At 38.2% G+C, this 12,500-nt stretch overlaps 1 protein-coding gene and 1 long non-coding RNA gene across 2 annotated transcripts in view; one reads left to right on the top strand and one right to left on the bottom strand.

The window, feature by feature from the left end:
* Positions 1 to 12,500, top strand: part of LOC119573246 (serine-rich adhesin for platelets-like) — a 17,445-nt gene that overhangs the window by 905 nt on the left and 4,040 nt on the right. Inside the window, exons 2-15 of the mRNA XM_037920375.1 lie at positions 3,905 to 3,970; positions 4,234 to 4,308; positions 4,684 to 4,837; positions 4,975 to 5,174; positions 5,439 to 5,618; positions 5,785 to 6,046; positions 6,335 to 6,415; positions 7,113 to 7,287; positions 7,571 to 7,723; positions 7,912 to 8,417; positions 9,724 to 9,839; positions 9,989 to 10,080; positions 10,291 to 10,429; positions 11,030 to 11,122. Coding sequence (XP_037776303.1) covers positions 3,905 to 3,970; positions 4,234 to 4,308; positions 4,684 to 4,837; positions 4,975 to 5,174; positions 5,439 to 5,618; positions 5,785 to 6,046; positions 6,335 to 6,415; positions 7,113 to 7,287; positions 7,571 to 7,723; positions 7,912 to 8,417; positions 9,724 to 9,839; positions 9,989 to 10,080; positions 10,291 to 10,429; positions 11,030 to 11,122 — 2,292 coding nt within the window. The remainder of the gene's footprint in view (positions 1 to 3,904; positions 3,971 to 4,233; positions 4,309 to 4,683; positions 4,838 to 4,974; positions 5,175 to 5,438; positions 5,619 to 5,784; positions 6,047 to 6,334; positions 6,416 to 7,112; positions 7,288 to 7,570; positions 7,724 to 7,911; positions 8,418 to 9,723; positions 9,840 to 9,988; positions 10,081 to 10,290; positions 10,430 to 11,029; positions 11,123 to 12,500) is intronic.
* On the bottom strand, positions 4,885 to 11,105 carry LOC119573247. Its single transcript, XR_005228782.1, has 3 exons — positions 11,023 to 11,105; positions 10,288 to 10,419; positions 4,885 to 5,272 (listed from the first exon to the last, which is right to left on the bottom strand). It is a non-coding gene; the product is annotated as an uncharacterized LOC119573247 (long non-coding RNA).

Here is a 12,500-nt window from a genome sequence, read left to right as displayed (position 1 = left end):
TGCATCTGCAGAAATAAATGCATATTTATTAATCTAGATTTGCATACGATTATTCATCAGATATTCCGATAGATAAATGCATATGTATCAGATAGACAGATATGCATTTCTTTGTATATGCATGTCCATATATATTTACTACTAGGTCTGGCATCTCGCTAATTTAACAAACCGGCCGATTGGGTCACAATTCTGCACTGTTTTTTTTATACAGCTCTAAAAGATTTCCAATATCTCGTCCTGTTTCACTCTATCGTTATATCCCTCTATTTCAGGTTTATATTACTTAAGATTTTTTTATTTGTTTATTTTATTCATTTATTTATCACCAGCTCTTTTAATCCCGGGATCGACATTTAAAAAAATTTCCTTCAAAAAAGAAAAGGTTTCGCAAGGAGTACCTTGCGAAACCTTTTCTCAAAATGTTCGCATGTTGAAGGCTGAAATCTCGACCATTATTTACTTCTGAACTGCAATTGTACTTGGAGGGTCTGAGCCTTACTGTTGCAATAGATGTTTGAAGTGTTGCGATGATTGCAATACATTTTATTTTATTCGTAACGTCTACCGTTGTGTTTTCATGAGTAAATGATTACTAAATTATCAATTATCATAACTGTTAAATAATCATCCTCCATACCTTGTTGATATCCCCATTAACGTTTGTTAACAGAAAAACCCTTAGATTATATATATATATATATATATATATATATATATATATATATATATATATATATATATATATATAGATAGATAGATAGATAGATAGATAAATAGATAGATAGATAAATACATATGTAGGAGTTAATTTACAACTCATTATTAATCTATTATATTCTACCAATAACTAAGATACCCCATTTAAAAATATTAATATCCCATGATTCGATAAACCAGCGATTCCCATGAAAGAAAAAGAAAGAAAGAAAGAAAAAATAACTTTTCGAACATTCCCAAAATATTTACACTGGACAAATCAATTTATAATATTGCTAAAAGTAGGAAATTATAGCATATGCAAATACAGTACCAACACTCTGAACACTCTTCTACAAAGGCTGATGTATATTTCGTCACCTCCTACTTACATTACACATAGGTATTCATTTGTTCACCTGTTCATGAGATAATCGAAATCTTAACTTTTCTTGAACGGTCTTACATTTTCCTTATTAGGGTCATCAGGGCATACGAAAGAGGGGAAAGGAGATACAAAGAGAAATAAATGAAGGGAGGAATAAGGAAATAGATGGATTGATAAATGACCAAAGGGAATGAATAAATGAATTTACAAATACACTGTTTGAAAAAGGAATAAATAAAAAAAAAATCAAGATAAATGAAACAAAGAGGTGGATGAGTCAATATATGAATAAACAAATTAGACGATAAAACAAGTTATAACGTAATTAATAACCAAGTAAATGAGTAGGAAGACGAAAAAAAAAGAAAAAAAGAAAAAGAAAAGAAAAAAAATTAGGCTGAATAACAGTAATTTGATAAATTCTTTATCTATCCCCTTTTTCTTTTTCTTTTTTTTGCAAAATCCCTTTTCAAAATTGAAAAATCTAGCAATTAACATCTGGATTCAAAAACATTCATTAACTGATATGAAGAAACGATTATCGTTATATTTAATTTCGAATCTATATTACCTACTCTAAAGAAATCAGATAAATCAGGTACTGGTAATTATAAAATAATTTCTTAAGCAGACAGAAGGTTCTGAATCAGCAAGGGAATCGAGTTACAAGGAGCGAAGTCAGACAGAGAACCAATGGTTGGGCTGACGATACGATAATGAACTGTTATTAAGAAAGAAGCGATTGCGTTGTTCTCAAAGTTGAGTTCTAAGCTGTGAACAGATTTCAGTGTTCTCGATTGGTGTCAAGCTGAAGACTAAATTTGAAATGAAAAATTAAAATAAAATAATATATAAATGGGGTCAAAAAAGGTTAAATGTTCTGATTGCAGTTCGTCCACTATCGTAATTTTAACTTTGACAAAATGAAACACGTAAAACTAAATGACCAAGCTAAAAAATGTATCATTAACTGGAATGTAAAAAAAATTGAAATGCATGGAAAAATGTTTTTGGACATGCAATTCATTAGTATAATTACCATGTTTAATTTATACAAGCTGAGTTTATTAGCACCAGTTTAGGATAATTGTTATATAGCTGGCTGCATGCAATTTGTTTTTAACATGCAATGCACCTTAAGCAAACATAGACACACTTGCACTCGCTGACCATTTACTCTCTCTTTCTCTCACACGCACAAGTAGACAAGACAGACAGACACACACACACACACAGAGGCGCACACACACACACACACACACGTACAAGTAGACAGATACACACACACACAAGTAGACAGATACACACACACACACAAGTAGACAGATACACATACACACACACACAAGTGGACAGATACACACACACACACACACACAAGTAGACAGATACACATACACACACACACAAGTAGACAGATACACATACACACACACACACAAGTAGACAGATACACATACACACACACAAGTAGACAGATACACATACACACACACAAGTAGACAGATACACATACACACACACACAAGTAGACAGATACACATACACACACACAAGTAGACAGATACACATACACACACACAAGTAGACAGATACACACACACACACAAGTAGACAGATACACACACACACACACAAGTAGACAGATACACATACACACACACAAGTAGACAGATACACATACACACACACACAAGTAGACAGATACACATACACAAGTAGACAGATACATACACACACACGTAGACAGATACACACACACACGTAGACACACATACACACACAAGTAGACACACATACACACAACAAGTAGACACACATACACACACAAGTAGACACACATACACACCACAAGTAGACACACATACACACACAAGTAGACACACATACACACACAAGTAGACACACATACACACACAAGTAGACACACATACACACACAAGTAGACACACATACACACACAAGTAGACACACATTGTTAACACCTATTCAGTGAATGTTTTCGATGAATAAAAGAGAGAGAAAAAAATAAATTTAATCCACAAGGAAGTTTATTCAATATTTTCATTTTTCGGTTAAATGTCAGCATTTATTTATTTTTTTTTTTTACTTATTTCTCTTTGAACTAACATCGTTACTTTTTACTTCAAAGCAATCATATTCTTGGATTTCCATAAAAGTGAAATTATCCTTTTTATCCATTATTATTATTTTTTAAGTGCAGATACATTTGGCTTTCAGTTTTATGATGATTTTTCAATGGTACTTTTCACTTTCTCATGGTCATCTAAAGTAATCATTTAAATAACTGAATGTAAAAAAAATATGAACCAGGTAACAGACACAAACGATTCTATAAAATATGGATAATGTCATGTCATTGAAAATTCACCCTCTACCTCTCTCTTTTCAAACGTTCCCTCAATTTTGATTGTTATTACTGTCATTTTTATTATCATTGTATCATTATCATTACCATTCTCATTATTAACATTGTATTATTAAAATTTTCAATATAAGTTTATCTACTTAGACATATATATGCCAATCAGTTGCGTCTGACTTGCTCTTTCTACGTATGCAGTTGAAGGAAAATCTGGCACACGAGACTGGAGAACTCCGATTTCAAAAGTCTTCGTTGGAGAAAAAAAAATGTGGTGTACCGTACATCGGTAGTAGTAATAATCATACCTTTTAACGCATCGGGTGTGATCAATAACTAATTATTACTTCATACAGTGCCTTTTCTCTGAATTGCACTATTTTTACAGTGCAATAACTTACCTGCCTGATGAACTTATGGAGAAATAATTTCAGGTCAAGTGTGGTCTTCTGCATGAGAGAAACGAAGCGGATGTGAACCAATTTATCGCCCCTAAACAGGTAACCATAAGCTGTTGTGATTTGTTCATCTGACTGCAGTGTGTTTATTAGGTGATGAGAAGGGGAGGGGGTGTAGGGGTGTAAGGGAGGTAGGGAGTGTGTGTGTAGTGTGTGAATGAGAGTGAGAGAGTGTGTGTGCGCGCGTGTGTACATACAGTAAATTTAAAATATATGCTATAGAGATTCCTCCTTCAGTTGCATACATATCTATATCTATCTATCTCTATATATCTTACTCTCTAAATCCTTCCTCCTCTCACCAGGACCGTCTGCACAGGCCCCACGTCGCTGCCTCAGTACCGCAGGGGAGTCTAGCGCACGCGCGGAATGGGAGCCGGGTGGGCAGATCGCGCTTTGGCTTCGCGAGGGCCTATATTATCTGAACAAACAATACATACGTCATCTTGGTCAATATTTTTATCCATATTTAGATATGCATTTGTAAATAATACACACACATACATTATATATATATATATATATATATATATATATATATATATATGTAATATATATATATATATATATAATATATATATTATATATATATATATATATATATGTATATATATATATATGTATATATATATATATATATATATATATATATATATATATATATATATATATATACACACACACACACATTTATATATATATATATATATATATATATATATTCACTAAGAAATATCTTGATCCTTTCTCGGCAGAAATACCCCTTACCCTCATACAACAGCGAGCAGAATTTTCTGCTGACGGAGGCGCAGGAGGCGGCGCTGCTCGAGAGGAGAGCGCTCTCCGAGCATACTCTGCTTTGGGCAGCCGACGACGGCGCCCCCTGCGTCCGCTTCGCCTTCGTCGATGGTCAGACTTTACTCATACTAGAACTGAATTGGGGAACAGACCTTTCCTTCTCAACTGTTGGGGTTTTAATATCAAAGCGAACTCTCTGAACATTACGTTTGATTCTCCGACATTTGATTCTGTTTCTGCTCCTCCAGACCTGGTGGACCGCCAGGCTGTGCGACAGGCTGCCCGCCGCTGGAGCGAGAGCACCTGCGTCAACTTCAGGGAGGTCAGCCCGAGCTACGACGGCCCTCACCTGCGCCTCCGGAGGCACAGGAGCCGCTGCGAGTCCTTCGTGGGAGTAGCGTCCTCCGCGGGGCAGGACCTCCACGTCTCGGAGGAATGCGAGAGAAACGTGAGTTTGGGGAAGGTGGCTGGTCTCTGCAGATTTTGAGCGACTTGTATGTGGTGCTGAGCGGAGGATGGAAGTGCGTATCATCCGCTTCGGCGACTCTGCTTGGTGGGGGGAAACGTAGAAAGTTTAAGGCTTCCGAGAGGAGAAAAAAACATTCCTTTATTCCTTTAGTAATGCTTGCGTCTGTAAGATACATGCACTCACATAAACACACATGCACGTGCATACATTTTCTCAATGTCTGTAAGTGACTTTCACTTCCAGGAGGGCGCCCTACTACACGTGCTCGGCTACGCCCTCGGCTTGTGGCCCGAGGACGAGCGATCCGACCGCGACGCCTTCGTGAGCATCGATTCGGGCGCCGGCAGGAAATTCCCTCTCAACTCAGGCAACAACTACGGCGTCCCTTACGACTATGCCTCCATCATGCACCGCCACGAAAGGGTTAGAGAAATAGTCTATGAGAGAAGGAAAGAGAGAGAGAGAGAGAGAGAGAGAGAGAGAGAGAGAGAGAGAGAGAGAGAGAGAGAGAGAGAGAGAGAGAATAAAATACAGGACCTCTATCCTCTGGTCATCTTTGAATTAAAAGGTTTTCTTTCTCTTCGCACAGCTTTTCGCCCCAGACGGCAAGGCCACAATATCAACTTTGGACCCGTTGTACCAAGGCGTCCTCGGCCAAAGCTCTCGCATTTCCCACATGGACAAACTGTTAGTTTACAGGATGTACCACTGTGCAGACAGAGTGCTTCGCGAATGTTCCCTACGCAGTGATCCTTGCTTAAACAAGGGCTATGTCGGTGCTTCCTGTGCCTGCATCTGTCCAAGTGGCACTGATGGTACTTTCTGTGAAGTCGTCCACAGGGGTTATGATGGTTAGTGTTCATTGCTATACATGACTGCTACAAGTTTAGCCGTTTACCCTTTCTTTATTTTTGTTCAGCAACAGTATTTCGTTCTCAAAGACCTTACAAATAATATAACATGACAGCCTAATCATTGACTGTGTTACGTAGTGATTCAACAAAGTACGTGAGTTTCAATTAAATATTCGATCCTTTTTTCGTATTCTCTCTTCACACAAAGGAAACATTGTATCTCAGGCCCATTATCAACTGCGAATAAACCAGACTTTAATTTCCCCTAATATTCACTCCCTTCAGAACACTCGCTGTCGCCTTATTCTGAAATCATCACTTCGCCCACATCTTTGTCGTCACCGAGTTCGGATATTTCCCCAGGTGGTGAGTAATGGTTAATGGTAAATGGTTATAACAAATGAATGTGCTAGATATCAAATGTTATGTAGCACTATGGTAAAACAATGCGGCGGAAAGGGCAAAAATGAGTTAACGATTAGGATAAGTGGACAAAAGAAGGGGATGGAGAAGAGAAGGAAATGGAAATGGAGAGAAGAGAAGATCGTGTAAAATTAGAGGTGAGGGCTGATCCCCTACACTGGGCCTGAGTCTCCGTCTCCTAAGCCCCCCACGACAACAACGAGCAATATAACCCCTTGCAGAAAAAAATCAAGAATCATGCACGAAGTCCATTCACTCTCATTTTTTTACCATTGCAGATAAACACCCAGTTTCTTGTTGTTTTTCGTATTTTGATATTCACTGAACATGTGAGAATTCCTGGTTTGAATACATTAGACATTTACTAATGAGCAAGAGCCCAGTGTCTAATGGAATAGTCCGATAGGAAGTGAAAACTTTAAATCATAGTTAGAAAAGTGGAAATAATCTAATTAGAGGACATTTTCACTGTTACGTTAACTATACTATTATCAATGAAAATTCAGCTTATTTTGCAACACACTTCTGTCTGTGGATATTTTTATGGACAAAGAAATTAGCGTTTAACGCGCGAGGTACTCCCCCATCTCCTCCCCCAACCTCGGCCTCAGAGTTGACCTGATCTGAATTACTCCTTCAGAAACCAGATTCACGAAGGTCATCGAAGCCCCCGAGTGCAAGCGAGTCGTGGCGCACTTCCCGACCTTTGACCTCCACCGCAGGACGGACCGCACAGGTGTCCCGGACGCCGCTAGAGGGATCTGCTTAAGCGACGGCCTCGAAGTGCGCACTCGCGACATGCTAAGAGGGGACTGGTAGGCTGTGTTTTGCCATACGCTGTTATCTATACACATGCTGGTTATCTGTACGCATTTGTCTGTTTGGTCCGAGACGTTTACTTTTCATAATTTGTTATGATGGTGACTAAAATGACAACGAATAAGCATTCAATACCATATGATAATAATATTCGTACTGATCATCATCATCATGACAATAATAACGTAAATACCAGAGACAATAATACCGATAAAGCACTGGAGATATCCCACGTAGATTTACATTACAAGAGAGTCATAGAAACGTGTTCTCTTACAGGTACTGTGGAAATGAACTGGCGGGCCAGACAGTGAAGTCAGTAGGCAACAAAATGATCTTATATTCCAAATCTGACACGAACGACATGCGTGGGTGGGCGGCTGACATTACCTTCGAAGAAATTGCCGGGTGTGTCAGGCGAGTGTCCAACAGGTACCCGGCTGGAAATATCTTCTACAGATTAGAAAAAAAATCCGTACAGTATATAAATCACTTGGTATGATTCTCAAAATCCATTTGAAAAAAAAAAAAAAAAAAAAAAAAAAAAAAAAAACGGACAAAAAGAAAGAAAAACAGAAAGAAAAAGAAATTATATATATTAATTACTGTCACCTTTACAGAAAGACAAGCGTGAAATCACCAATAGACGGGGATGGATGTTTTTGTTTCTGGACAACGATAGACGGAGATGGCTGCTTCTGTTTCCAACCGTTTACTACGTCAACTACAAGTACTTCGACAACGACTACGTCTACATCAAGTACTTCTACAAGTACATCAACTTCTACGAGTACTTCCACAACAAGTACAAGTACAACAACAAGTACAAGTACGAGTACGAGTACAACAACAAGTACTTCCACGAGTACGTCAACATCTACAAGTACAACAACAAGTACGTCAACATCTACAAGTACAACAACAAGTACTTCCACAACAACAAGTACGTCAACTTCTACAAGTACTTCCACAACAAGTACATCCACAACCACTACTTCCACAACAACAAGTACGTCAACTTCTACAAGTACTTCCACAACCACAACAACAAGTACTTCTACAAGTACTTCCACAAGTACATCCACAACTAGTACTTCTACAACCACTAGTTCCACAACAACAACAAGTAAGTTTAAGAAAAAAAAATGTTGCATACTCGTCATAGTAAGTTTCTCTCTGTTTATAATCATATCTATATCTATCTATCTATCTATCTATCTATCTATATATATATATATATACACACACACACACATATACATACATACATATATATATATATATATATATATATATATATATATATATATATATATATATATATGTGTATATGTATATGTATTGTATATGTATATATTATATATATATATATATATATATATATATATATATATATATATATTAACATATATATATACACATACACACATACACACACACATATATATAAAATATATATATATATATATATATATATATATATATATATATATATATATATATGTGTGTGTGTGTGTGTGTGTGTGTGTGTGTGTGTGTGTGTGTGTGTGTGTGTGTGTGTGTGTGTGTGTGTGTGTGTGTGTGTGTGCGTGCGCGCGCGTTCGTGCGTGTACGCGTGTGTGTGAAACGTGCAAGTGCTTGAGTATGTCGGACGGAGTCCAACAGGTATTAGCATCTGGTAAGACGGTAGTGGACAGGACACAAATATCTTCAGTGCTGATTTTAGGGCGAGAGACAAAGTGCGGTGTTTAATGTTTTAAACAAATGAAGGTGCCAGACACCAAAGCTCCTATAGCACTATGGTAAAAAGAAGTAGTTGGAAGGGGTTTAAGGAAGTTCTTTATTAGAACAAAATGTCTTAGATTTCATCGGTCATATGGACTTAATACGGTCGTATGGCAGTGAAAGGAGTAGAAAGAGGAGGAAAAGGGGTAGGATAGGGATTGATCGAAGGATAAGGATTCAGAACAAAAGCCGATAAGATCGAAGGGAGAGTATCTGAGCGTTTGAGGAAGAACTGAACTGAAAAGGTGGGGGGAGTGGAGGAAGTTCGACTGGTTGGGGGGGGGGGAGAGAGGACAAGGAAGGAAAAGCGAGGACACGGGCAGGATAACAGGATATATTTGACTGAGTGAGGAACATTGCATGTGGAGTATAGAGGTGAGTTTGAGTGTGACATGAGGTATGGATGCGTGAGTCGGGTCTGACATGAGGTATGGATGCGTGAGTCGGGTCTGACATGAGGTATGGGATGCGTGAGTCGGGTCTGACATGAGGTATGAATGCGTGAGTCGGGTGTGACCTTTTCGCAAACGGGCAAGGGCAGGAGCGTCGGAAGGACAGGGGTAATGACGACATCTCGTATACGAATCTAGACAGGGAGGGGGGGGGAGGAGGAAGGCCGGAGATAACAAGCAGCCCTCTATCCACAGCTGGCGTAACTAACTGTACCGTTGAAGTCGTCGACGGAGTCACTTGTTTCTCCTCTCCGAATTACCCCAGCGACTACCCCAACGACTTCACCTGCGCCTTCGGACCCTTATCTGACGTAAGTCCTCTAAAAGCTCAATTGCCATTTGGAAAAAAAAGGTACACCAACCATTCCAATAAGCATATCGACCTCCGAGCATCATTTAGCATTAGGCAGCACGCAAACACTAGTTCTAAACATTAATCTTTCCCTGACTATCTTGGAAGGAGGTCGGTACATTGACGCTCACCGTTCAGGACTTTGACCTTGCTTCCGGTGATACGGTGACCATTGAAAACCCTTACACATCACCCCTCGTGTAAGTATTCTGAGGCCGTTCTGTAATTAGTCTCTGAAATGCGAGTCTGGTTGATTCATGGAGTTACTGTCTGTAACCTTCGCCATAAGAAGTCCCCGAACTAGTCTAAAACGTTTGCAATTAAAACTCTCAAACCTGACATTTACCATAAGAAATCTCGAACGCAATCTCCGTAACGTTTTATATGAAAAAAAAATCTCCTCTCACCAGGTTATCCGGATCCATCGCTGCGGACACAGAGTACACAATCCTGAGCAATTACATCCTCGTCACGTTTACCTCAGACTCTGCTCTCACCAGCTCTGGCTTTAACCTCTGCTTCACCCAGAACAGCCGCACCTGTGACGAGGTCAGTTTTATAAAGCAGGTTGACAGAGTTGGTGTCAACAGAAAAGAGGTCAGAAGAACGGGACTTTTCGAACACGTGTTACTGGGTGTGATACTGACTGCATTGCATGGCATATACGTATGCTAGTGTGTATGTATAGTGTAATATGCATACACACACACGCATATATATATATATATATATATATATATATATATATATATATATATATATATATATATATATATGTGTGTGTGTGTGTGTGTGTGTGTGTGTGTGTGTGTGTATGCGTGTGGTGTATCATATAATTAACATTACATAAAAAAAAATCAAGCAATGACAACTCGAGGCAACTCGAATTATATTCACTGTCATTGACATTCAAACTTCTTTACCTTTTTAAAACCCACAAATAAAAAAATCATCACCTGACGAGAGAGAGAGAGAGAGAGAGAGAGAGAGAGAGAGAGAGAGAGAGAGAGAGAGAGAGAGAGAGAGAGAGAGAGAGAGAAAGAGAGAGAAAGAGAGAGAAAATGCCTATTTCCCAGACGCAAGGACCGATATTTAACATCTGTCACAAAGCTTCGGTCACTAAAAGACACGATTTTCTCTACCTTTCAGGAATTGATTGCAACGGCATCGAGCCAGACAGTTCGCTTGCTTCTTGCTAGCGGCTTGAGGGCGCTGACGAAATACTGTGAATACAGAATTACAGTAAGAGCAGGATTTCTTTATTTTTTATTTACTGGATATTTATCTATTTATTTGATATTCATTCATTTATTTATTGTATATTTATTTTATGTTTATTTACGGGATATTTATTTATTTTATTTACAGGATATTTATTTATTTATCTTATTTATTGGATATTCATTTACTTATTTTTTTTTATTGGATATTCATTTATTTATTTTATTTATTGGATATTTATTTATCTATTTTGTTATATATATATATATATATATATATATATATATATATATATATATATATGTCATAAACGGCATAAACAACGATGAAGCTCACGGCAAGGAAGTTTTTATCATTATTACTATTTTTAGAGTCGATGTTTGTGGATTTCCTGAATAGTTAATGGTTGAAACAAGTAAATGTGCTAGGCATCCGTACAGCATTGATGGTAAAGTATTGCGGCGAAAAGCGGTTAAAATGAATTAACGATTAGGATAAGTGGACAGAAGGCGATGAAGAAGAGAGGGAAAAGGAAAGAGAGAGGAAAAGAAAATTATTAGAGGCGAGGGCTGATTCCCTCACATTGGGTCTCAGTCTCCGTTTTCTAAGCCCCCCCTCCCCTCCACGATAACGAGCAAGGGGTTGTTGGAGGGGGGGGGGGAGCAAGTGCCGTAAATCAGGATCATTTTCCCCAGTTTTCTAAGGTTTCACATAGGATTATTACTTATCCGATTTTCTACTATTCCTATCAATATAAAAATTAGGATTTTCTTCCCCGATTTCCTATTATTTAATCTCTACAATATTTTTATAATGCTTCCCAAGACACCATCCACATCTGTCAACTAGTACACAAAATCCTCGTTCTACAGTGTCCCTTTTTGCAGTATTTCGATGTAATTTTATTTTTTCCCTCACGGCCACTTGCGAAGCTTTTCTCTTAATTATCTATTATACCTATTATTGTATTATTGTGCATAATAATTACGCAACTTCTAGAATTAATCAGAGGATTTTTAATTTACTGGAGTCAATAATCTTCGAATATTTTTAGTCATTCAGCCTAGACGGGCAACTGGGGAGCGTAAATTCTTTTCTTAGTTATTTCCTATGGGAATAACAGCCTCGTATTGTTATACGATCTTACCTTACGTATTCGGGAACGGAACTCTACCGCAGACGAGTTCTGCCTGTACTGTGAACACTAACACATTTAAGTTAATCCTTCTATTCTACTGGGGTTGCATCCCCTTTCCTCCACCGCGCCGACGACCCAACACGGTGGAATCGAGATCAGCGCTTCACGTCGGAAATGACGCCTTTCTGTACATCAACCCCGACGGCGACCCTTCTACGACAGTGACGTTTACACAGTTCAGAACCTCTCACTCAGAACCAC

Source organism: Penaeus monodon, chromosome 5, assembly GCF_015228065.2.
Source record: "Penaeus monodon isolate SGIC_2016 chromosome 5, NSTDA_Pmon_1, whole genome shotgun sequence".
Taxonomy (NCBI): Eukaryota; Metazoa; Arthropoda; class Malacostraca; order Decapoda; family Penaeidae; genus Penaeus; species Penaeus monodon.
The sequence above is the reverse complement of the archived record's forward strand: the minus strand, read 5'-3'. Positions and strand labels throughout refer to the sequence as shown.